A 27,133-nucleotide genomic window follows, 5' to 3' on the forward strand; every position below is an offset into this window, starting at 1 on the left:
CAGCTGAGAGCATGATGTAATTAGATTCTTTAATCCGTGTTATCGGTCTTGGGAGGTGTTTATTCCTTGAGAACAAAGACAGCTGCTGTGGGGACGCCTCGGCTCGGGGTCTACAAACTTTTTTACGCCTTGACAGCTGGCGTGTGTCCCTGCTGCGAGGTGCTTGACCTGGAGTGTCCTTCATACTTAGTTGTCCCGGATGTACACACACACACATTATCGTGTTTAACATTTAAATGACATCACTAACATATATTTAATTATGCTACACTTAGTCTTCCACACCGTGCCAGGCTACCACACTATATGAGGCTACACTCAGTGTTCCACACTATGTCAGGCTACACTCAGGCTTCCACAGTATGTCAAGCTACACTCAGTGTTCCACAGTCAGGCTACACTCAGTGTTCCACACCATCTCGTATTTTGTTCCATCATTCCTTACCGAGTGCAGCATGCTATCAGTCGAGTTTATAATTTCATATCCATTCCATAATTCCGTCTCGTATCCTCCCTTACCCATTCCATCACCTCCTTCCTTCAGTGTAGATGCTCAGTACTGTACAGTGGGTGTGACATATCCCTCCCTCCTTCCCAGCGTAAACATACTTGATATAGATAGATAAGTTAAGTGGCCACATCTTGCAGTGCTGTAAAATGTTTAGAAGGGATGTTGTAACTGTAGGTTAATGTGTTCCCGTAGGTGACTGGTGTTTGTGTGCTCACTGTAGAGACAAGACTCTCATATCTTATTATCTGACCCATTTTCATATAATCATCAATAGGTGTGTTACTAATTTATTTAGTTACCATGTAGGTTAAGTAATCATGGTTTTGTGTTTGAGAAGATGCTAATGACACACAAATATAATATTCTCGATTTATTAATGACAACACAGCTTATAATAGAAATAATTACACCCGCAAAAGTATGGGGTCCTTTTTTTCACTGTTAACATACAAGAGTACAAATATTCTTTCACATCGCTCAGTGTAGTGCTGAACGTGATACTGCCTATTGTATTAGAGCAGTGAACGTGGTACAGTCAGTGGACCACACCACAGAACTTGATACGCTGCCCGCGCCACAGAATTCTGAACTTTAGTAGTATAAGTACTATAACACTGACCGGTACTTAACTAATTAGTGAATGTAGCAGAGGCTGTACCAAAGCACTACACTTAGTACATGAGTTGTACCTTAGTAGCACTAATATTATTTCCCGTGAACACAGGAGGTACAAGAATAACTTGTTGAAGAAATGCCGATGACGCGGTTTAAGAAACAAGAAATAATAATAAATATAATATATATATAAGGTACAAGATAAACATACCATCCAAGAGGAGAGACTATGAATCATCACCAAGAAGATCATTGACAGTGGCGCCCTTCGAAGCACAAATATTAGAGAGAAATTAAAAGTGAAATGTTATAAATTAAATTAATTACATATGATATTAAGATAAAAAATAGTGTTCAGAAACCAAGAAATCGTCATCAACAACTTCACCAACAAGAGAACGCGACTAGAAAACACCTGAGAAACCAGGCCACGTACACATGCTATGCTACAAAGTTTTCTAGCTACCAGAAATCTTCATTAAGAATGGGTGAGGGCGTATGGAAGGCCAGCCAAATCATTTCCTGAGGCAGCCACTTGCCAGTACAACCTCACTCATAGCAACTTTCATAAATGGTTTTACAATTTTTAGTAAATAAACAATTTATTTTGTAATCTAGTAGAACCCATGTCTGATTTTCAACAGATCATGAAGCGACAACATCAAATATAGTACTATAATATGCTAGCAGAGAGCATAGTATCAAGTACATACCAAACAAATATTAATCTTTCATAAAAAAAATATTTTTAAGGCACAGATTATCGTACAGAAAGCAGAAGACTGACAATTTGTTTTGCCAAAATAAATAGTTTAAGGAATTTGTTACACGTCATACAAAAAAGGGCACAAATTCAATTTATACAAAGGCACTTATTCAGGTAATGTTTACAATCACTCAGTACAGTATTCTTTAACATTTACAAAAAAAGTAAATTAAAACGAATGTAAATGTTGGAATGAAAAATTCAAATAAATTATTTCATGCGAGAAAACACATCATTTACAACTTCATACACAAATGAAGACTTCTCGTAAACTCAAAAGTGACACTGGAACCCATTTCATCCTTCACAATATATATAATAAAATAGCCTATAAGTAGCATTATTAACAACGTATACACACTATATACAAAATAGGATTTATACAAAGGAGAAAATAATTTGTGCATGTTTTCCTCACACAACCGACGAGATCATGGAATTTGTTCCTACGTAACTTTTGAACAGCATTCACAACACCCGGAACACTGGACTGAGAACACATCTGGGAAGTAATGCCCGACACCCGCAAGTAAGCTTCGTGTTTGAGGACAGGTTTACTTGAGACGTTCTTGAGAATCCAAATATACAGCACCTTGGTTCTGACAATTCATTAACATATATTTGATTATTACTTAATAATACTGACACGTTTAGATAAACGCATGTAGGGGGCCCATACAGGAACTTTAAAGAGCAGGGTATAATCCAACAGTTATAATCAAATGTCTTGAGACGATTCCAAGCCCTGGCTTGATCACAGCAGCCTCGGTGACAAAAACAACTGATGCATTACACTTGCTACTCTCCCGCACCATGACGGGCTTCAGGCTAACTGTGTACTGTATATTAAGTACATCTACACTGCGGAGTGAAGAACAAAGAGGGCTAGTATGCTACCCCTCGTTGACATCCGCTAGCATCTGCTGCCTCTCCATTTAGTTTCTATGTTAAGGCCTCCTTCAACAGTCATACTTTGATAACCTTATACTCGTATAGGATGTTACAGCACTTTTTGGACAAGTACGACTTTTCCTGCGTGCTCTAGATTCTAAAGAGAATTATGTAGTGTTCATAGCTCCTGAAGGCAGACTAATTCCCACAGGTCCCCCGCCCCTGACTTTGACTGGATACAGAAAATGACTGAGATCTACACCATTTGGTATGAGCTAGATCGCCCTGCCATGAGGACACGCGCCAGCACCCAGGATCTTTTGAGATGATTCAGAATATTAAAATAAGATTTTTTTGTGTTAATCTGTAGGGGAGATCCTACCCACTACAGAAATTTTAAGGAAACACCGCTACCTCACCCTCAAAAATGTCTTTGGTTTGGCTTCAACTCCACTCAATAAAAAATGACTGTGATCTGAAGATTTTCAAAATAGTCCTTGTACACGTCACTGAACAGCTGCTTACTATAGAGAACTTTCAGATATAGCTGTCAGTTTCACTCTACTGTACTTGGGACTTGCTTGGAGGTTTGACAGACCCTCTGGTACCTGAGGTTTGGTGCTGAAGGTGGAAGCGGCGTCGGGTTGGCTGGCTGGCTGTGCCTCAGCAGCGCGTCCGTTACAACTTCTATGTCTACACTCCCCGGATGCCCATAACAGGACCCCTAAGGAGCAACAGTGCTATCATGCAACTACCGCCGCCCTCGGCATCAGAAGTGTATATCCGTGAGATCTTTTGGTGTGTCGTTTATATCGAAGTCCATGGGAACGGTGGCCTGCTGCTTGTTGGTGGGGGTCGACGGCTGTTGTTGCGCCTGCTGCTGTTGGTTGTGCACACTAGGAGGGAGTATTGTGCTTTCCTTTGTCACTACCAGATCAATCTGTTGTATCACAGGCATGAGGGCGTGAGCATCAAGGTTAACAGCGGAGGCGAGGGTGGAGAGGACTTCGGACCATGAGGACATGTTGAGTCCCCGCACAGCAGCAGTGATGGCGGCCACGGCTATGGCAGAGGGCTCAACCTGCACGAACTCCGGCTCTATAAAGAAAGAAAGAAAAAAAATGTTAGTCTCTTTGAGAAAAACATTAAAATTTAAAATATAACTAATAAAACGAGCAAAAATTCAAAACAACTTATTTTCATCATCAATTACAACATCCTCGCCAACAACACTTCATATGTTCCACTGAGCATCTCCTGCAACATGCAGAGCTGTACACACTTCCTCAGCAGAAACGGATGAGGGCAACTGCTGAGAGGTTAAGCTTTACTAATATTAACAAACTAAATTTCCACGCGGTAGATCATAATACTTAATCCTTGTCGCTATTCATAAATCCCAGTGACCAAAAGACGACCTTCATGGTACCTGACTCACGGCTCAAATTTGTGCTTTCATACAGTAATTCCGGACTTTTATGTACAATTAGGAGAGGTCACCTCTGTGTCGGCTATAATATGGGTTAATTTTCCTCACAAACTTTTCCTACAGTAAACTAAGTTCAAGCTAAGCCCAGCCCACAGCTACACAAACCTTACTTCACTATACGAGCGATACGGACGAAAATTCTAAGAAATTCAGCTCCCAGCCATAAGGAAAGTGAAATTTAAAGATGGCCGCGAGAGGAAACGCGGATGGGAAACGCAGGAGAGACGGATATACTAACGAGGCTCACAAAAGGCACGGCGCTGATGTAGTCTTCGGGAAACTGTACAGGCGAGCTGGAAGGACGTCACCCAGGAGACGGTCCCACAATGCACCCCTTCACAAACCTCAAACGACAACCGCAGGAGTCATCCCCGGAGCCCTTTACATGTATTGCCTTCTACCAAATTATGCGAGTGAACGAAAAATATCACATGACAACTGACAATCACCACGCCAGGGAACCTTTTGGCATGTAGGGGATAACTCTCATGTAAAGATCACCCATATAGTTATCGCAGCCACCCACTCTTACTAACTGCCACCCAACAGCGTAACTTACAGACTATCACCGTGGGGCATAAGTTCATGTCTTGTATTTACATGTTGAAGTGGTGAGCATTACTAGTTGTAGAAGGTGATAAGCTTGACCTCCCAGGGCTAACAACTGGTTTCGGCAGTCTCGACCCATCCGATGACAATCCCCGTCGACCTCAGAACAAGTTGCAACAATGATCCCCCTTGGCCGGTAGCCCTCAACCCTCTCAAGGCCCTACAGGACCCCGAAACAGTCCCTGTCGAGCACAGCGGGAGAGCCTTGTGGCCCTTGGAAGGCCCTTAGTAGCCCTTCGTCACCCCCGCTGCCTCAAGACCCCGAAATCCCTGCGAGGGCGAGTCCCTCTCCCGGTCGACCTGCAAGGCCTATTGTGCCCCTCCGACCGGCCAGTATTGTCCTGGCCTGCCCCATTGTTTTGCATTGTTGTTGTGTCGAAGAGGGAGCTATGGGAGATTTGGAGACACCAGACGCACCGGCGCTGTTGGAGGCGGCCACCAGCTACCACATACGGCCCAAAGTCCCGCCCTTCACACTAGGATTTTAGCCTTAAAGGACTGAAAGGAACAACACCGCTCATACACGCGGGGAGGTTTATGATTTATTATTTGGGGAGTTGTGTCGATAACTGAGGAAAATACACATTATATTTCAGGTAATTAGAGAAATAATTGTATATAATTAAATGAAAGTAAAAGGCCATTAGTGAACTTGTGGGTCACTTTTAAAAATTTTTGCACATGTATTGAAAACTGTTATACATCGTAAGTAATTACAGAACCCAAACGCTCCCTGCAGTTTGCATAAGTTTAGCATACTTTACAGCTAAGGTGGAAAATATTCAATGCAATAATTAGATGAAGGGGAAACTAGCAGTAATAGCGAGAGGCTATGGCAACACGTCTGCTCCCGTCCGTCGGGTGTTGAGGCGGTGGTGTAGCCTCCTCTCAGGGTGCTAGCCGACTTATTTTCCTCTACCAGCAGCTGCAGCAACCACCAGCCCTTTAAAACACTTCCTAAACACAAACAAAACAATCGCGTCAAACCTTTATTGTATTTAAACCAATTTAGAGGTGACACTTCATTCCCTGTTGAAACTTTTGTCCGAGAATACTGAAAGGTACAAGACTTTCCTCCTTCACGTTAAGACTCACGCAACCAAAAGTTTGAAGTCATGAAGGAGGAACTAAAATGAGACAGAAAATAAGGTTCCATGAGAGAGAGAGAGAGAGAGAGAGAGAGAGAGAGAGAGAGAGACCCGGCAGCAGTACAGCATCCCGGTCTCCACCACCACCATCCGTGATCACCTCTCGTGCTGCGTTTGAATTTCCGGAAAATTACGTACACTCCGGACATAACCACTCGGTGCTTCCGGCGCGTGGCCACTGTTGCATTGGCCTTTAAAGGGTTGAACGTCCGGCAAGAGCATGGTTAGTCGTAATTACTGGCAGCCTAGTCATTGTGAACCCCCCACTACCACTGTTTCCTGGCTATGTTCAATGATCCGATTTGGTTAAACTGATGTATTTTTTTTTTATTATTCATGCCATCCAAACCTAGATATCAATACAAGAATGAGGTGAGGTGGATGACAGGGAGGTGGCTGTTGGGTGAAATGAGGTGGATGTTGGGTAGGTGAGGTAGGTAAGGAACGAGGCTGCGTAGTATCGGGGAATGGATATGATGAGTGAAGTAAGGCGTAGTATTAGGCAGAGTTGTGCGAGATGAGCTGTGTGGTTATGAGAGGTGAAGCAAGATAAAGACAATGTTTGCTATGTGAGGTAAAACATGGTGAAGGGTTGTAGTGTGAGGCGAGACGAGGCAGGGAAGGGTTGTTGTGTGGGGTGGATAAGCGGCCACGTGGTGGAATTGGCAGTGGGGGAGGGGTTGTGAGGGGGTAGCCTCCTCAGCACAGGTAAGGGTAGACAAGCATCATCATGTCAGGGGAAGCTGTTTCAGATGGCTGAGGTTGAGAGAGCAGGGCGAAGGTTCCTCCCTCAGCTGCCAGACGGCATTGTGACGCCCCAGGGCTAGACGGACCAGCCTTTTGTACGCCGTCTACACCGCACCTCGTGGCGATTTAAATACCCTAACATACTTGGAATTCTGTTCTCGAGCTTCTGCTAGAGTGAATGTCTTACGGTACTTTCGATAATTACTAAGGTGTTGTTATGCCAAGTAAAAATAATGTCTAATGTAAAAGGTAGTACTGTACTGCACCGGTTTATAGTACAGTTTTTCCCATAAGGAAGGGCGCACCACATCCCGTTTTCTACAGCCACGCGGTCCTCTACTAACACCTGGACATTTAAAAATGGCTGCCGTCCGGGGGTCCAACTAGTGTTTTTTTTTGTGGTCGGTCGCAGCATCCGGCAGTACGGTATCGTGTGCTCTTGTTATTTTAAACATCCACACTGAAGCACTTCCATTTAATGTTCCCAGTATTACAATATTATTTATAAGAGTCGTATTTTAATTCCTTAGCATGAATCCCTCAATAGAACTCTAAAAGCGTAAGGGAGTCGCCATGACCTAATTCCTGTACGATCCGCGCTACATGTGTACTACACTCTAGTGAGTGAGCGTCACACCTTGTAGTACACAGCTATATCTCTGAACCCCACCATGTACACAACCCGCATCCTCCCCCCACCACATCCCGTCATCCCCCCCACTTTGCCACTACCCCCTCACCACCTTTCTCCACGCCGTCTAGAGGGTTAGGTCTGGCCACCACACACGTGGTCCCTGCCGCTGCTGGGTCCGTCCTCCTTGTTGCTACCATGAGACACCAACCTCCTCACCTGGTCGCACAACTACCGCTATACATCAGGTCACAGCACTAGTCTTAAAGCAGAATACCAAGATCAAAGAGTACAAACCGTCCTGTTAAGCCCAACTATTGAATCTTCTCTCTCCAGCCTGCCCTATGCTGCCGACACCGACCTACACGAGAGCTGAAGTTTGAAAAACACATAAAGAGCCTCTCTCTCTCAGGACTGTTTTTTCCTTCTGTGTGGACACTGCAGTTCTGTTAAATGATTGCCGTAATCGGCTTACAAGAACCCACAGACATACTGCTGCATTCACTTGTACAACCGCCTAAGCCTACCTCTCAAAAAACCAACCATATGCAAATAGGGGTCAGTCCACTAGGCCTCCAGGACAAATATATGGGCTAAACCCTCCGACCATTAGCATGCAGCACTACCTGAATTAAGCCTATTACTTCTTCACAACACATGATCAAATTGTAATCAAAGACTCCGCCTAACCCTGAATAGGCAGATTCTATTTCAAATGCCAATTATTCAAGGGCGACACTATTCCCGTCACCTGTAGGCCTATCTGCCTGGGGCTACGGTATTGGCATGGCCACTGGCTGCTACCACGCTGACCTGTACCCACCGGTCCGGAGTCGCCCTAGACTCGTAAAGGGACCGTCAAGACTCGACCACTGATTGGGGGAATCAGGTTATTGGAACTGTGATTTGTTGGTTAGTGCGTGAGGCTACGACCAGGCGAGGGCACCACCATCTGGCCAGCGAGATGCAACAATCTGATCACCATGATACCCTGTTAGTCTCAATGTTTGTAAACATGAACGTCACAGCTGACTGACTAAAAATACTTCGTGGAACTTGAACCGAGACGAACAGAGAAGTGCGTCATCAAACAACCAATCACCTTCGTGCTAGTATCATGCCGTGACAGACGGGAGGCGATCATCCAGGAACTCGGTCCTCACACGTGGCAAAAACTTACTAGAAGGTTGGATGAGGCGCCTCCTGAGACTGGCGTGAGGGGTACGAGGCTCGTCATAAACACTTCATATCAAGCCTAAAGTAGGACTGGGGACGGTAAAGTTGTTGCTAACACATTATCTGTAAACCACGGGGCAGGGTTGAAGGGAGTAATTGTATCTCAATCATTATAAGTCGTCACGTTAAATAGATGTACAGACAGCGGGGTTAACAGCGTCCAGAACACACGGTTTATACCAAGTAGCTCACGCCCAAGTGCCCCAAGTGAGGGTCAGTTTCTCTCCCGCCTGCCAGATGTCGCGCAGGTCGCAGCCACCTCCAGGGTAGTGGGACGCTCTAGTAACTAGTTCATTAACTGGAGATAATCTATTAAAACTTGCGTGGACAGGAGCACGATTTGTGGCGGTGCATTGGACAGTCGGCCTAGAGTGAGTGAGTGACGAGACTAGGCAGGACACCTCGTACAGCAGGCACAGTAACATTGGACCAGCAGCAATCCACTTCTACTTGGGTGTAAACATATGTACCACATCCACCGCTTGACAGACAGACCGTCACACACACACACACACTACCTTCCCCTTTCCCTCACCACGTGGACCCATGACAAGCCACCAATGACTAAGCTCATCTCAAAACAACATGAGTAATGAAGTATATTAAACTGATCTGTCATCAGGCTCTACGATGTCGCATGAGAACTTTTGCTGCACTAGTTTCGGAGTCCAGCAAAAACTCCTAATTTAGTTAAAGGTGAACAGCACAAAGGCTTGGGTTTAGGCTTGGACGATTCGAGGTGGTTCACAATTCACACCAAGCATGGGAATAGGGAGTGCTTAGAGGAGACAGTAGTTTACAGTTACAGGAAAGAACATTAAGGGTTTCATCAGTGGCATTGTTACATCGTGTATAGCTGCAGGAGGAGGAAGTTGAGGTTCATGTCGGGAAAAGGTTTAGTATTTCCCAGGTTATATAACTTCACTGGACATGGGTCAGGTTCAGTTAAGGTGGCGATGAAAAGTGTGCGTTGTGAAGGGTGGCGGTAAGGGTGAGTGTGGTCACTGGTCAGCGTGTTTCCTATCTACTGCTGGGCAAGTTCACATCTATGGCTGACTCCCCCTCCCCCCCCCACCAATATTTCCCATGGCGATGCCTTCTTTGCTCTACATACTGCTACGTCGCATCGCGCCTACCATGATGTATCAAGCCGGGGAAACTGAGAGGTTATAGTGGGAAGGTTGGTTCGGTGTGGTGGAGGTATACTGTATGATAAATGCGAGAGAGGGTGGAGCGGATCAATGGTCAGGTGTAGTCATCAAGTGTTACCTTTCTAGATTAATAGTTTGGTGTTGAGTATATCGCCGGGGTGTAGAGTGTGGGCAGGTACATCCCCAGGTGTGCGTGTGTGTGTGTGTGTGTGTGTGTAATATATGTCATGGCAACAACCGACCAATTACCGAGTCCGTTCTTAGGCGGAAAACTAGCGACAAAATTAATTACAATTACCAGGAAAATTCGACACTAAATAATCAATGGAATAGAAATCTGAAAATGAAATGAAAATATAGATGCAAAAGTGGCGATAAAAGTGGAGTTGGTGAGGGACTGAGAGAGGTGGGTGTCACAGCTGTGCCGCCATGACGACGCGCTACCAGCCCCGCGCCACACCACACCTTCACCCAAGTCTACGTCATTTACTTTTAATGAACTGACTTGCGACACGTGACTTGAATCTCTTTCCTCTCCAAGCAAAATGGATGTCCCTGGCATCGATCAAAAGTAACCGGTAATTAACACTGAATGTTAAGAGCAAGTGACCGATTATAATGATATAGCTAAAATAATGTAATTTTTCCCCCGACTGCCTAGTGTAACGTCCCCATCATCACTCCTCCCGCCTGTACATTATAATTATCAATTACCAGACCTTTTAATCAAACGACAAATATTTTAAATAAACATATTATGGTCTATACATAATTAAACATTAGCAATTCAGGTGGGAGACTGTTGGCGACGGTTGTTATAACGGTCAGCAAGTGTCCCTACCAACTGTTTACATTTGAGATTATATTTGGAGGCGACAAGCACGGGATTCCCAGGGTGTGGCGGCAAGTGTCACCCGAGCGAGTGGTGAACGACCAAGTGCTCGGCTAAATTGCAACACCTGTGTGTCTCGGCAGCGGACGACGTGAGGTCTGCCAAAATACATCTGCTAAACATAGTCCAACCGAGTTTTTTGCCAGTCATTTATACACAAGTAAGGTCATTTATAGTCAGCACATGCATAAACTGTTCTCACGGGCGTCACCCTCCCATTGGCAACACGAACACGCAGGAAGATGTCCGTGAACCAAGCAAAAAATATTAAATCTGTCCATCATGATATCCCGTCCAGATTTCCAGTCATCCAGTTTAAGCGGGGGTGTTTAGGTCTGCACTTGCTCAGGATTATCTATGGTCTTGCAGTAGTTAGTGAGGACCGCAAGGAAGGGAGGGGGCACCCCCTTTCACACTACTACCGCCACCCTCACACACACTGAACGCTCCCATGAAAGCACATGTGAAAGGTAATGAGAAGTTAACAACCAGTGCAAAAGTTATTTCCTCTGTAAAGCATCTCCGGCAACCCTGGGACTAAGGTTCTCCAGTGGCCTTCCGAGGATGTGGCCGAGAAACATCGCTCGTCCCACAGTCGGGCATAAGAGCGCAAGAAGCAATAGGAGTCACAAGTGAGGAGGTGACGGAGAGGTTCGCGGTTGTATAGGTAGAGGGGCTGGGCAGGGTCTTGCCCCCGGTCATTGAGAGTCCCCGCTGAATACCTGCCAGCAATTCGCCTGAAAGCACTTGGACAGAGGGGGACTGAGAGTCGCGTGGGGAACTCGCTGATACTCGCCATTACTCCCTCACCACACTTTTTTGTTTATTTTACACTCTTTGCCGGGTTCATGTCCCCTGTGAAGTGGTTATTCCATCCAAAGTATTGTCCAAGTTCGCCAGGGGCTGCCAGTGGTGCTAAAAAAAATTTATAGTCACTGTAAATGAGAAAAAAATTGTCGTAAAGTCAACACAGGACACCCCGATGGCATCAACTGCAGCTCAAATTGCATTCATTTGCAAACCCACCAGCAGGCGTCGGTGCCAAATGCTGCAATCAAGGGATCCCATTGCAAGCCGGGTAAAAACTAGCGGCTCCAAGGGTTTATTGGGAAGCTGGGAGGGGAGGTGGGTAGGAACTTCTGCAGGAGGAAGGTCGGTCAGGAGACGACCACCAACCAACATGCTATACCAAAATATACGACGCTCTTTCACCATTAGCCATGCTAAGTATAAATACACACATCCCAATTTATTTTTTTCAGTTTCTGATTTTTATCACGGAAAAAACAGTTCAGAGTATAAAAAACAAGAGAGCGCAGAGTGAGTACAGAAGGAGGCCTCCCGAACTTTAACACTAGAATGATTCATAATGGCAGAGCAATAAAGCAGAATTTATAGCCGAGGTTGACCATAATGAAGAATATGAACTGGTGGTGCAGTATCTTGGGCGGCCGGTCGTCTTTGTGCGGACACTGGTGTGCTTGAACGCGCGTGAAAGCCCTCCGCAAGCGGAGGACAAGCCGGGCACAGTAGCTCCCTAATGGGTCTTGGACCACGCCCCACCAGTGTCAACAACGCATAAAGCATCAAATATCACCGGTTTATAATCGCATCTACACACCCATCATCCGATGTTACAGCCGCAGAGTAATAAAGCCGAGGGTGTGAGGAGCGTCTGGAGCGGGGAGGCGGCCATCTATGTGACTACCAGTGCATGCGACAGAGACAAATTCAGTGAGAGGCCCAACGCCGCCCCTCCGGGCCCCCTGTGCCTATTGACGCCCCAAACCATAAGTTAAACAGCAACGTTCTTCTGGACTTATACATTAGAGACCGCAATTATGCCTAAACTCTCCGAGCTGCGGAACCTAATATCCTGGGTGTTATAAAATTCTGGTATTAGATAAACTATTCACTTTCCCATCCCGTCCTGTAATACTATTGCCAATCACATCTCTCTCATAGCTACGGTTCCCATACTCAGGGCGACCCTATCGGTAAATGACACCACAGAATTACCACTATTTACAGAGCCATTCAGAATTCGATGTGACGCCAAATACAGGTTGAAAATCAAAGAGGATAATTATTGGTACGACTCAAATGGTCCGCCATCAAGTATATAAATTAACAGCTTTCAGCGGAAACCCATCAGGAGGTAAGTGGGGCTGGCGGCACCAATGAAGGCCTGCTACCAGGGGCGATTGGTAGTCTTCACCACTGGCTTGATGAACCACATTCACACGGCACACCACGCCGTCCCGAGGTGCTCTTCACAGGGTCTCCTGCTGGGTCACCATCCAACGACCTGGATCAGAACACCCTCAAGTGTTTATAACTACGCATTCACATATTTGTTTTATAGAACAGCAATAGCACAAGACGCCGAGATGTTCTTTCACATGTCAACTGTTTCAAAGTTAGGAGGAATTAACCAGTCACCCAGGTCAGCAGCGCCCCTGAGTATCCCTAGGGCTAGATCCCCCGAGTCTGGCTGTGTTCCCTTGGGCGTACTTTGGACTCCCCTAAGGGCGCCCTGGATCTTTCAGGTGTGGCTCTAGTCCCTGCACTTAGCGGCTGGTGATATTAACGCGACCAACGGTAACAATCCACCAGATATCCTCAGACCAGTGACCTTTGTTAAGCAGCCACCTCCCAGAACGACACACTCCCTGGACCGACCAGCCCGTTGTGAATGTGTTCGTCGCCCCTCTTAGTGGTACAGAGACAGAACTGAAATTTCATCCCCCAATGCGTCTGGTGGGGATGGTGACGGCAAGGAGGCCCAGTTGCCTGAATAAGGGAGGGGAGGGTAGGACCTCACGGCCACCCTGGCCCTACTCCACTTGTCGTCAATGTGTTCCTCATCACAAACTCTTATTAATATATTAATGACTTGAAAGCACACATAGTAATCACAACTGAAATAAAATAAGAATAAACCATATCTTCATCGCCCTCCTTAAAAAATCAAGCACTAGTTTTCCCTAACACAAAAAAGTTAGTGATTTCAACCATAATTATGGCGGTCAGAAACACATCACCCAGCGGCCAGACCAAGATCTAGTAATAGATGCGGTACACCACTGATAGTTCTCATTTATTACACCATACATAACTAGTGCCCTCATGGGTGCAGCTTCTGGTGTGTGAGGAGATGCTCAGCCTTGAAGAAAACTGGAGGAGGAAGTGTGAGCATAACCGGTTTATGGCCAGACAGCCTCAGACGATGTGGCGGAGGGGAGGAAGGTGCGGTGCCCGGGGTGAAGAAAACCAGACCCGACTAAAAGAAAACGAAATGGGGAGGGGAGGGGTAGGTGGAGGGGAGTTAAAAGGCAGGGGGTGAATAAAAGCAAGAGATGAGCGGGTTTAGGGGTAAGGGACAGGGAAAAGGATCGGAGAGGGAGGAGAGAAGTGGAGGGGAGGGGGAGGGCACGTGTCCCCGGCATTGCACCTGGAGGAGACGCGCTCACGTAACGGTCGGACAAACCTGAAAGTATCGTTCATTTGTCCCCAGTCGTGGGTGTCACACTGTGTGTAACACTGTGGGAACGAAACTTGTCGAGGAAACGATACTTTTTTCTTCTAGGATCACTCGGGGACACATTCAGAAGGGGAGAAAAATTATACCAATGGCGGCGGGAGGAATCTACGACACCCCGAACGTGAAGAATTCTGGAACTCCTCCATCAAAATAAAAATGTATTCCAGTCCTATTTCTGTCAGGTTCAGTAACTCGCGTTTTAAAGCACTCTTTTGCTCCTCAGACAGGTCAGATGTTATCTATTTTCTCCATCGATGTCTCTGAACATTGCCTGCTCTTGTGGGAAACTTGCCCAAGTGTGACATACGGCGAAGTTGCTTCACGCTGCCTGTACAAGTTGGTGGCAGTCATGTAAAGAGTCTTCGGGAGAAATAGCTCTCCAGTAGGACAACCTGGTCTACCACGCTCTAGTCGCTGCAGCCGAGCATTAGAAACCACACACACACACCATTTTTTCGATGTGGTATTAGACATGATGCAGACGGTGACGACCCCGAGACACTACAGCTGATAATCAATGAAGTTAATGGGAGAGGTAATGTGCCGCTCTACCAGGTGGTGCAGGCGGTGCTGACGGGCAGATGTGTCGGAGGAGCGCCGGCAGGTCGGAACACCTCACGAGTGAGGGGCATTGATCAAGACTCATCCAGGGACATCGAAGGGGAGGGTGGTCAAGGAAGCTCCCTGCAGATGTCTGGTTTGCACCTCATTAACCTTCGCTAGCGTCGCCAGGGTGGTCCAGTGGGCACCGATGTGCTCCGTGCCCCAGTAAATTAATCCTGACGGTGTAACTAAGAGGGTCACCCAGGCGTTGGGTCAGCCACACCACTACTTTCTCCCTACATTATTTCATTATTCTTACATATCGGAAATTAAAGTCGACTGAAAGTAACTAATGACTTTTATTACAAGTGTTGAGGAAGACAATTTACTTGGGGGCAATGAGGTGCAGCTCCCCTCACCAGCCGCCCATGACGGCGTCCTTTTGAATCAATTACCGGCTCCTTGATCCCCTCAGAGGGGGGAACAGATGCTACACCACTCGAGGGTAACCACCCATCTAAAAGTTAGACAACACTTAATTACCCCGAGGAAGATCACGGACAAAGGGCCAAAAGGAGCATTCTGGTGGACCAGGAACGCACGCGCTCGCCCACCATCACCAGCTTCAACACCACCACCATCATCACCACTTTCATCAGTTCCCACACCATAACTACTACCACCAAAATCATAATCACCATTACCGCCCACAACACTCATCACCATCAGTACAGAAGCCATATTATCACATCACCACACTCCAGCCACTAAAGGGAACAGTTTAGTAATGAACGTGCGTGTATGTTCCAAGCTTAACTCCTGACTTAGAAGAGATTTTTATTTAAATTATCATATTTTTGAAGACTTGAAGACTTGGCAAAGGAAGGCCCAAAATACAGTGTGTGGTTTTCACGACGAGGTTCCTTGAGGTACGCCACGTCAAATGACAAAAGACCAGGACCCATAATTTGGATCGGTATCTACGTCAGCATTGAAATTGGTGGTGGGGACGCGTCGCTCCTGGTGGTGCAGTAACCTAACCCCTGGGTCCAGGACGCCCCCAGCCGCATTCTTCCTCTCCTCCCAGTCCACCCCCACGCATTAGGACTATTATATCAGCTTTCTTTAGGCGTACAATTCCCATTCACCCATTCTCCCATAGATGAAGCCGTAATCACGGGCTGTAGTGTTTTTCAACGGGTCTGCAGCGCACACACGTGTTCAAGGATGAATGAGCTAAAGCTCCTCCCCTTCACTGTAAAACACAGGCCAGCGCTCGTGCCACCACATTACGCCCACATACAAACATATTCTCCCCTTGCAGAACATGTTATATATTGATGTTATATATTGAACAAATAACTAAATACTTTAAATATCAGGAGCAATGACGACTTTAAGAAAGTGTATATCATAAAAAAGGACTAAGGACAAGACGTTTAGCGTGAAGGGTGACCATTACCCACAGCGGCCACACACTCGTCAAGAAGCTGTTTACAACATTCTTGGAGGCATTAACAGGGAACAGTCCGGGGGTTGGGCCTACCAGGGATAAATCTCCGATAAAATATGCCGGAGAAACAAAACCCATCGGGGATTAATATTCGTATTCACTGAGGTGTTTATCGGATAATCTCAGCAAATCGCTGTGGATTACATATTATTCAATTGAGGGAAAGATTAGTTCACACCATACAGACCGAGCAACACAAGGACATTCTGTGTTGTGTGGCGGTGCTGGGGTGGAGGACAGCCACCGTGTGCCTTTAATGCTGTGTAGAACTGACGACACATGACAAATATGTATTTATTTCAGTCTGCGGCAAACATCATACTCGCTGATAGACAGCCACCAGGGTAGTTATGCTCTGTGGGCTTCCCCTGTATGAACCTTACTGTCCTATAGTACCAAGAAAGCTGCGGGAAGCTACTTTAACTCAGACTCGAAAGAGGAATCCTGTGGCGTGGGTGTGAGTGTGGTGGCGGCAAGGGGCAGGAACACGGTGTCCACATGATGTGATATAATTATGACACAGAGGCGTTGGCTGGCTGAGTTTTAAAGGACTCCACCCACAGCACGCGCTCCCAGCTTCCCTCCCCACCCACATTTAACCACCAACACCTGCTATCTTCACACACCCAGTAATGTAGCCTCATTTGCATAAACAAATGTTTACAAATTCGTTTATACGATACTGAATATGTGATTTCTAAATATTAATCGTTTAGTATTTATTTTCCTACTGAGAGCGATTAAGGTGTTAGGTATGGTTGTGTATGTACCTGTGTGTGGGGGTGTGTATACGTGTGTGTGTGTGGGTGGGGGGGGGCACATATCATGGGGTAGGTGGCCCCCCTCAGGCCTGCGGCTGTAGTAATCACCATGACGTCACTTCCGATTACACGCACGCGCCCCTTGATTGAAAGAACACACCCGCACAACTTAAACACAAAACCTAGAGCACCAATTCTTACATCGTAAACACGAAACAAACTTCAACAGTTCCCCATTAATACACCAACTGTACCTCACACCAGCTATATGCGCTACTGACTGTTTTATTTCCCAAATTAATAAATAGAACACAGGCTAACATTGCTTTTCTCAATTTCGTTTCATCTAAACGTTGAAAACATATCAAGTACTGCTACGCCTCCATCAGGTGTTCACGTCACCCTGTCCTGACTACCTATAATTTGTGTAGTTCTTACCATATTTACTACATATACGGGAAGTACTAAAGAAGATTAGTATAGTTATCGCTCTCCTATGCTACACTTGGCCCCAGTTCAAGCTTCGGGTGGGGCCTCAAAACCGGATAAGGTGAGGAGTGTGTGAAGGGAGGCAGTGTGAGGGAGGCTCCCCACCGCCGGATACGATACATCAACACTTCCCCTCGGCGGCGCGACAGGTCAGTAGGCTGAGCGGAGGTGAGGGGAAACTAAAGCAGCGTTAGTGTGTCGCACCTTTCATGATGCAGGTGATGAACTCCATGCATGCACAAATTGATAGTCGGACACACACCAGCGATGATGTACTCGCCTGGGAACGCTCTGTTTCTCCCACACCCAGCCTCACCCTCCACAAGTCAAGTAAATTATATTCGCTTAACTACCCACTAAATAATTTTTTTATGGAAACGTCGTTCAAAAAATACCCATTACTTTATTGTACTGAGATTGTGTTCGATGACACCCCCAGCACATATAACCTGCCGACGGAAGGGAGACGGGAACAACACTCCATGATCACCTTAAGTGAATGAAATGAAAGTTATGACCACAGTGGGGCCAGACCAGCCGACTCGTGTGCCCTGGTCGTGAAGATGGCCGGGTGTGGTCAGCCTCGGGGTTAGTCAACGGTTGGCTTGTTTGGTGTGACGTTTGGACATGGTCAACTTGTTTGCTATTGTGTCTGGACGCTGACCACAGCAGTGTCCAGACGTAAGGCAAGACAACCTAGATCTACGGAAGGGTGTTGTTAACTTCCCCTCGAACTCCTCGGCACAGAAAAAAATTCTAATATTCACACCGGTGGAGCCCCTAACAGCGAGCCACGTACTTTACCTCGAGAGAACGAGACCTCCACCAACTAGGGCCAGAGAGTGCACAAAGAGTTAGCGAGGCCTGAAGTAAGGACAATGATGACGACAAAGAAGATAGCGACAATAGACGAACAACGACAGGAGGGCTGAAAGGGCCAGCCAAGAACTTGAGGCGGAACACAGACGACACTAAAACTGCTAGGAACCTCAGGAGGAAGGGAGAGGAGAGGGGTAAGGGAGTGTGTGTGGTTAGGGCCATGATGGCGGTTGGGCGATGTGGTTATGTGGCACGACTATGTAGGGGGTGCTGGTCTAACCGCCCACCCGCACCCTACGCCCACAACCCCGCTGAATACACCCCCCCCCCCTCCCTCATCCATTCTACCCACCAACTAACGACATGTCCTCTGAGACCAAGGACCTCCATGACACCTAACCTAACCTAACCCACTACGGTGATTAAGATTACTGAAGAGACTGTGTGAGGCCAGAAAGTGTGTGTGTGTGTGTGTGTGTGTGTGTGTGTGTGTGTGTGTGTGTGTGTGTGTAGCCACTAAGGCAAGACGTGGTTTGAGAGGTGACTTGGTGCACCGGAACACCCAGACCGCACCAGACGCCTATGGGTGGGACCACGCTACATCAGTATATAACCCCAAGCATGGTTCATGGGGGAGGTGAGGCGGGTCTTGATGGTTGAGAGATGCAGTGACGAGTACTGGATAATGATGTGGTGTGGTGGTAATGGTGGATATGATGCGATGGTGGTGGTGATGGGAAGTGATGACTGAAAAAATGGTGCATGCTGTGTTACTATTACCCACTTCTGAACCATGGGAAAGTTAGCCCCTTAACCGGTCTGAAATATTACATGCCAGGTTGACAGTTGTTCCCGGTCATCCTGCTAGATGTCCAAGATGTAATACTTCCTGATAAGCGTCCAGCTAATTATAAGTTGTGCGGCCCTCATGTCTCTCCCTCAGTCTCCCCAGGGGCGTCCAGGGCAGCGCCTCTCCTTACACCCACCTTGCCAAATGGTGGGTAATGAAGGGACATATGTGTCCAAATTACAGTCGTTAAGGGTCGTTAGTTGTTGTATCGGTCATTTGCGGTCGCTCATGCACTACAAGTTTTTGAAAGAATGTCTGAAAAATTGTGTGGTGTACATTATGTGATCATCCACCATGCTAGACCGGTGGCCATATATCTAACGTTCTTTATCGACTCTTGTATATGAACGAGTAGGTGAGGGCAAAGTCTAACACTCTGGTCAGTAAACACAGGCCGCGTGTTAGGGATAGACTACACTTACGGATATGGTCAGTACCCAGAACCATAATGAAGTTTTTACAGTGACGTGTGGAGGTGGTGGAGCATTTACAGTGACGTGTGCAAGTGGTGGAGCATTTACAGTGACGTGTGGAGGTGGTGGAGCATTTACAGTGACGTGTGGAGGTGGTGGAGCATTTACAGTGACGTGTGGAGGTGGTGGAGTGAAGAAGACACCTGCCTAACACCCGCCTTTTGTCTCAGAAGACTATGACATGTCCTGCCCGGCGAGGGTTGTGGGAGACAGACAGCCCTGCACGACCCACCATCCTCCTCCCGACCCTGAGGATCCTATTTATAATGGACACCGAAAACGGCCTCAATAGGTTAAAAAGAGGAAAATAAATCTGTAAACACACAGAGTTATAATTGGAACGGAACTCAAGGTCTCTGGGGCCGAAAATGTTTATAACTCTTTTCACCAAAGATTTTATAGCCTCCCGGCACAATGATCCACTGATTCCAAAATTTCGTTTATTTTTGAAAACCTCCTGGAACACGACCACGCTCTATCAAAAGTGACAAAGCAACGGGTCTCCAGGTTGTAGTTGTCGCCCTTACGTAGCCCCACCGGAGTGACGAATGTGCCCTGGTGCACCCGCTCCAACACACACACTGCGGATTAGTGTGTAGGCGTGCGGATCTTGAGCACAAAGGGTCGCGTGGCTCTACTATTTATAACTTACAAAACCCGGCGGGTACATGCAGGACTCACTGTCTAAACGGGTTATCGGGACATCGCAACCAGCGAGACATCGGATAAGGTATGGGACTATTATCGGGTCCCATGTCGGTAGTGGATGGAGGCTCTATCGGCGATGATTAGCATCAGGTGGTGGTGGGTGAGGGAGGTTCCATGTCCACCGCTGTCTCTCCCGCTAATAAATATGTCCATTGTACGAGGCATCAGCTGCCCCGTCATTATTAATGCACATCAGGGCTAACAACTTCCTCACTAGAGTAAAACAATAACACACTAACCAACTTCATAAACTGATGTAGTAAAGTGATTTAAAATGTGTGGGTTCCTCTCATACAAAGTAATTCAATCACCCATCCGCAAAACACAAATCGTTAACAGAATCTACTCAACACGTCAAAGCAGCACTAGCGTCGCGTTTCTTCACTGTGTGCGACGAGGTGCTCTTAAAATAGCAACTCTAAGAATTAATAAAACCTAGATCATGACAGCCCGCATACCCCTACACCACCTCATCAGAATCTGTGAGAGGTTTAAGACCAACCCGGGAAGTGTGTGTGTGTGAGGAGTGGAGCGCCTTAACTACACCTCCTCACACAGATCAAAATGCCTCGTCCCCACCACCACCACCACCAATATCATGATCAGATGCTGTATTCAGTAGAGGTAAGATTCCAAAACCCACCTTAAGTGGGCGTGAAGTTACCGGCCTGTGCAGGTGAGCGTCTGAACGTGAGGGACTTCTGTCCTGCCTCGCACAACACTGGCTGAATGATGAAAAAATATTCATCGACTGAACACACACACAGCCAGCTGATCATGTCCCGAGGGGGGAGGTAGTGAGGGCCGTCACCTGGCTCGCGTGCTGGCTGACAGCCCGGGGCCACCACGACCTGAACTGCGCCCTCTGCCACTCCTCACCCAACCCTCAACAAAACATGTAATAATCTATTAACAAGTAAAAGGAAACACGTCAAACTTGAAGCAGCGCGAGTGGACGCCGGGTAATTGGTGGATACTCAGAGATTGGTTCTTACATCCCACTTGAAATCTCCTGTTCCGGACGCTCCCCTCCCCACTATAGCCACCCAGGCAGGGGATCCCGGGTAGTAAAGCAAATGTGAACCTGCAGCAGCTGCCCCGTACACCACTCCTGCCTCTACTGGTCATCAATCACACTGACGCCGCACAGTGGAGTCCCCTGACAAACCCCGCGACGGCCTCTGGTGCTAGGAAAACCATACTACTGTAGGGGTGAGTTTTGGCGGGAGCAGGTGTGGTCAGGTGGGTGTCAGGAGCCACCAACAAAGACTTCAACAAAACAATGGCAGGAAGTCTGGTGAGCTACATTGACGTTTCCAATTCTACCAAGACAGCTAAATCTGGGCTAGCGGCGTAACAGGCTTAGTTAGGAGACCATTGGTAGGTGTTTGTAAGTGTGTTCAGTTTAATCATTATCCCCCCAAAAATTACGACAAAATGAATAATAAAGGATGTTCTGAAGTAAATCAATGTAAGAATAAATAGAGAATCAAGTCAAACTAGGAAAGTTAGTTAGAAACCCAGGTGTGGAGGCAAACAGCAGCATACCTCACCAACACCATCCATCCACCACCTGGCTTCCTTCAGTCCTACACACACACACACAGTTACCGTCTTAAGTCCTGAAGAGAAGTTGGTGCCTCGGGCTACCTGTCCACGCACAAAGGTCACCAATCATACTTTCCCTCTTCTTTAGACTGTTAAATTTAATTCACTTAAGGCTGAGCGCGGAAGACCCGATCAAGGTTACCCACCTTCCGCCACTGCAGTGGGTACTGGAAATTGACCACAAACACCATTTTTTCTACTTCCTGTACAGAGGACAATAACTCTCCGTTTCCCTTGGGATTGTTTTCGGATCTTATAATGTTGAGCGAAACAAGTACCACTCCAGGCAAACTGGGATATACAGTACTTGCCGCATTACTTTGTAAGGCTAGGAGTACCCACTAAGGCAGGTGGTTCTTTCTATGAGTATTTGTGGGCACGATGATAAAACAAGTGATTTATATACACTGCCCTAATTTCGCAACTGAAAGGCCTTGGTGGAGCTTGTGAGGAATAAATGCGTTCATTCATTTGCAAAATCGCGCAAAAAAGTTTCATGATTCAATGCACATTGGAGAAACTTTTTACCCCTCGCAAGTGGAGTGGTTTTTGCTCCGGGTATACAGTGCCCGTGGAGGGGTGGGAAGGGAGGAGAGGGGAGGGTGAAAGGTGTGGGGTGGGAAGAACGAAGAAACTAGGGAGAGGGAGAGAGGTGAAACACCAACTGTTTTAAAAGAGAGTTCTGAGAACGAAGTTTGGGATTTGACAATCATATTTTAGACAAGTACTATCAAAATATAGTCTTAAAAATTACAGACACGAAATGTACTATTTTTTTTTTTACTTCCTGGAGCCAAAAAAACACAGGGGCAGGAGTAGGAAGGACGGGTCTCCGGTAGCGGACAGAAGATAAGAGAACCCAAAATGTCGGGAACATAAAAGATGAGAGAGAGGGCGTGAAAGTCGCCTGGAAGTGTAGACAGCTGAGGCTCCGGTTGTAGTCATACTCCTATGAGCAAATCGAAATCTTCAATCAGCTGGTAGCTTCTATTAATTATTAGACATTCAAAGTTGCCACACATAGTATATGTTAGCCGTCGACCAACAGTTGCTATACTGTGTTTACTAGTTAACGACACCCTTCACTGTCTAACCACGCGAAACGTTTCCAGGAAGTGTGAAGACGGTGTTAGTGAGTCACAGGCGAGTCTGATACACCATTAGCACTGTGTGAGAGACCACCGCCTGCCCAGCCGAAAAAAAATTGTCGAGGCACCTATTCACGGCCTCCTTTGGTCACCTTTTCATTGCAGTTTATTGCTGGCTCTCAACACAAACGCTTGAGAGACTCGCTCCGGCAACTACCCCTAGGCCTATACAACTCCCGTGATGTATATGGCTTTAAAAGTCTATATAAATTCGTAGGCATAAAACCGAGGGTGACACGGCCATTAGGTGGTGGGAGCGGGCCCGGCCGGATACCGGCCCGCGACACCACCATCAGCTAGACAATTAGCTTCTACTTTATGCAAATTATACTGCTTGTTGCTCTCATTTTTTTCTAAGGACCCACCACTGTCGGACGAGGTATCTGTCTATCTGTTTGTCTGTCCAGGTGTGTAGATGTGAATGAGCAGACATGACCCAAGCATTTGCTTATTTCTACACTTAACTTTTTTTTTGCTTTTATTCCAATTGAAATGTTATCGTCTGGACGTATCTAGATCCTGATGTCAACTATTGAGTCAAATCCCTGACCTCAGTCTGCCCTAGATAAGATAACTACAAGACTAGTCTGCCACACATTATATCTGCCTTCACTTGGCCTTGCTTAAGTGTGGGCAGAGAGAATAGTAAACCTAGACCCAACTTGGTGGATATATTCAAATGCTAATTGACGAATGGTACAATCCACAACCCCGGGGACTAAATAAACGATGACCCTTTGGAGAGATGCAAGAAAAAAAAAAGAGGGCACAGGAGGAGCATGGCTAAACGGGGCAGAAAGGGCAGGGGGTGATAAAAAGTTTGACAAAGAAGAGGGAGGATTGCAAGAATTTCTATAGGCCGCGTTTTGGGCGCTGAGGGGGTGAATTATCGAGACGAACAAGGAGAAAAATGGGAATTTTACTTTTAAAGGAGAATACAAATACTTCCTTAAACCCGGAGCTACCATTCCTGCCACACCCTCCCTTTCCTCAGACATAAAAAATACAACGAAAAAAGAAGATAACAAGATCACGCCCACTGTAAAGGACCTCAGGAACTCCAGTGAGAAACCAACGACTAAGAAAATCTACAGAAAAGGTTGTTTATCGCCTTTCCCGGGGGGATTTGCCCCGAACTGTTTACACACAAGAAAGCATTGACCGGCGGCCCGAGGAAACGTCCCACAACCTGTTATTTTTTTTTACCTAAGTTGTTTTTAAGCCTCGCATAAGAGGTGCATCACCGACGTCACAGTCCTAATACAGGGTCCCTCTAAACGCTCCTAAGACTCCAACTGTACACAACAGAAGTAACTTTATAGAATGAATGGTCGTAACACAGGACTTGGTGTAATATAATGCTTTGTACTCTTCAGTCTAGTCTCCTGAAACGAGAATGGAAGGCAAAACCGTCACCTAATTCTGAACCCAAAATCACTCATCAACTAAGAGTAAACGCCAACATCAATCTCTAAATTCAGATACCATCAGCACCGGTAGGATAACAGCAGTGCCCGGCCTCACCTTCACTGTCCCGTGCACTGTAGTTAAGATGGCCTCCCTCCACCCCACCCTGTCAACCCGAACAAATTGTCTTCTAATGTGTGTTTTTTTTTCCTTTTAACCTGCATTTATTTACTACGGTGGTGAGTTTTTTTCCCATCTCCCTTTTGGTGAGGGGCTACTACTTCTTATCCCTCACACAAGGAGAATTAATTGCATTCGTCAAGGAACGGGATTTTTATTTAAAGAGTGTATTTGCCAAGCGCCATTTGTACATCGATGTGTGAATGTTCCTTTTCTCATTCACAAGGAAATAAAAACAGGAAAATTTTGGAGATATTGTACGCTACATGAGGCTACTTTACTGTGCAAACAAGGGTTTAATAGCAGAGGCTGTGCGAGTGTAACCCAACTCCAGCCAGTAGGTCGTCAGGGTCCCGCACACTTCTGAACTTCAGGTGTCCCAACTCACAGTGTCCGTCACCCATCAATACCTCTGAATACACACATGGAACTGGCCTACACTAGGGTACACAGCCCACATCTGCCGTGGGGCATCACACTGCGGGTGCTCCCAGGCATGTCGTACCTCGTCTCCTCCTACACGTCAGTTCATGCGTGAAGATTCTAGGTCTCAGCGAGTCGTTTACTGTACCACGATAATAGTTGTTATCGTGCAATCAACTACACTCAATAAGTGCATTTGTCCCATATAAAATCCACCAGCCGCCGGGAGTAAGTTCTATAGGACACCGGCCAGTTTTGATAGGTTGTATTCACGTCCATCTGCTGGGCTAAACGCACGCTGATTGGCCCGTAGCGGGTGCCAGCTGGAGGTTCCTGAGCGCGGATTGGTCAGTGGAACGCGCCAGGAGCGGGTGCCTACATGTAGTATATATTTAAACGAATACGAAATACAAAAATGCTCAGGGCGCTATCCTGTGCCTTTATATTGATAAATGTTAATTCTGAAGTGTCCCGCTATATACTACTAAAGGGATGTGTTTGTTTTAGAGAGAACTCATAAAACGGGGGAACCACAGGACCGGACACATGTCACGAGCTCAACTCTCATTGGCTGATCGATCGGGAGGGTCCAAACAATTCGTTCGGGAGGGTGGTGTTGCGCAGCAACATCAACGTGTTTATGCAACAATAAATTATATAATGACTTGGAGATTATGGTCAATTTGCAGAATTACAATCGCAGCCGTAAGCTTAACTACACTCGGGAAACGATCAGACAAACTTACAGCACAGCAAGCATGGACACTGGACAGCCTCCACCCCATATACCACAGTAAAACCCCAGGCAAAGTGGTCACCCCGCGCCCCGTCCACAGTTGAAAGGACCCACGTGCGCCAGTGGGGATTTTTTGGTTATAATGAGTATTGCCTAATAATATATCAAGGGACAATAAACTTGAGCCGTGACAAAACACGTAGATAAGCTCCGAAATCCCAGCAGCTGCCCGAGGCTTTGTTTATCAGTGGTCTCGCCTCCACTGTTAACACAAAACGGTGGCGCACCACTTAACACGGTGACACTCGCTATCCCAGATGATAACAGATTAACATACGGTGATGAACATAGCCCAACACTAGTTATCTGGTGTACCAGAGCCGTCCGGAATAACTCTACAGGCTTCGGTGTTTTTGTCTCTCAAGGGCTCTGTGGCGGCGCTATCAGCTTACTTACCTCCAAACATTATATTATGTAAATATAAACAGAACATCACATGTAATACAGTATATTTACAAAATGGCTTGGTGTTTGTGTTTACAAATTCCCATGAAGAAGTTACACATTCAAAACATGGGTGTGTACACCATCATTATCTTCATATAACTGCGTGTTCCACTGTAACTTAGACTTACAGGCAATGTTGCAAAGAACGCATCAGGGACGGCCGGGTGCAGAATATGATGGACTTGGTACTGATGTTCTGAATGTGTAGTTTCCACAAGAGACACTATAAACACAACCATCAAGGGATTTTGTAATTATCCTTGCGTGACACTCATATCCATAGATCTGGGTAAATTTATGAGTTAAAAGCACCATGGCTACTCACCGGTGCCAACCAATGCGACGAAGGTGGTGGCATGTCTTCTGACGATGGGTTCTTGCCCCACAGGATACACCCGACGGAGGAGATGGTCCACGAAGTCGCACGCCGTGATGGGCGACAAGTCCCACCCAAGTTTAGACAGCAACAGAAGTTCCCATTGCTGGAAAGATAAAAATAAATACATATAAATATTAATTGTGTTAATGCAAAGAAACTCGAGCTAACATGATATAATAAAATTGTTACCTTTTAACATTTAGTTCTGAGCGAAATAAGGGGAGGGTGACGACTATCTTCAATACACTACACACGCCTACATCTCAAATTATCCATCCAAAATGCATTGTGTAGAGGTCCAAACATGTGGACAGCTATGGAGGCACCACACCTCCACTGCCATTCACCACTGCTTGCTA

General features: G+C 46.5%; 1 protein-coding gene across 1 annotated transcript in view; it reads right to left on the reverse strand.

Annotated features, from left to right (window-relative positions):
• Nucleotides 1–868: 868 nt before the first annotated feature.
• Nucleotides 869–27,133, reverse strand: part of LOC121864115 (G1/S-specific cyclin-D1-like) — a 41,551-nt gene continuing 15,286 nt past the window's right edge. Inside the window, exons 3-4 of the mRNA XM_042363030.1 lie at nt 26,721–26,877; nt 869–3,881 (exon numbers count right to left, since the gene is read on the reverse strand). Coding sequence (XP_042218964.1) covers nt 3,553–3,881; nt 26,721–26,877 — 486 coding nt within the window. The 3' untranslated portion in view covers nt 869–3,552. The remainder of the gene's footprint in view (nt 3,882–26,720; nt 26,878–27,133) is intronic.

The sequence above is a fragment of the Homarus americanus genome, unplaced genomic scaffold (assembly GCF_018991925.1).
Source record: "Homarus americanus isolate GMGI-L3 unplaced genomic scaffold, GMGI_Hamer_2.0 scaffold26351, whole genome shotgun sequence".
NCBI classification, from domain to species: domain Eukaryota; kingdom Metazoa; phylum Arthropoda; class Malacostraca; order Decapoda; family Nephropidae; genus Homarus; species Homarus americanus.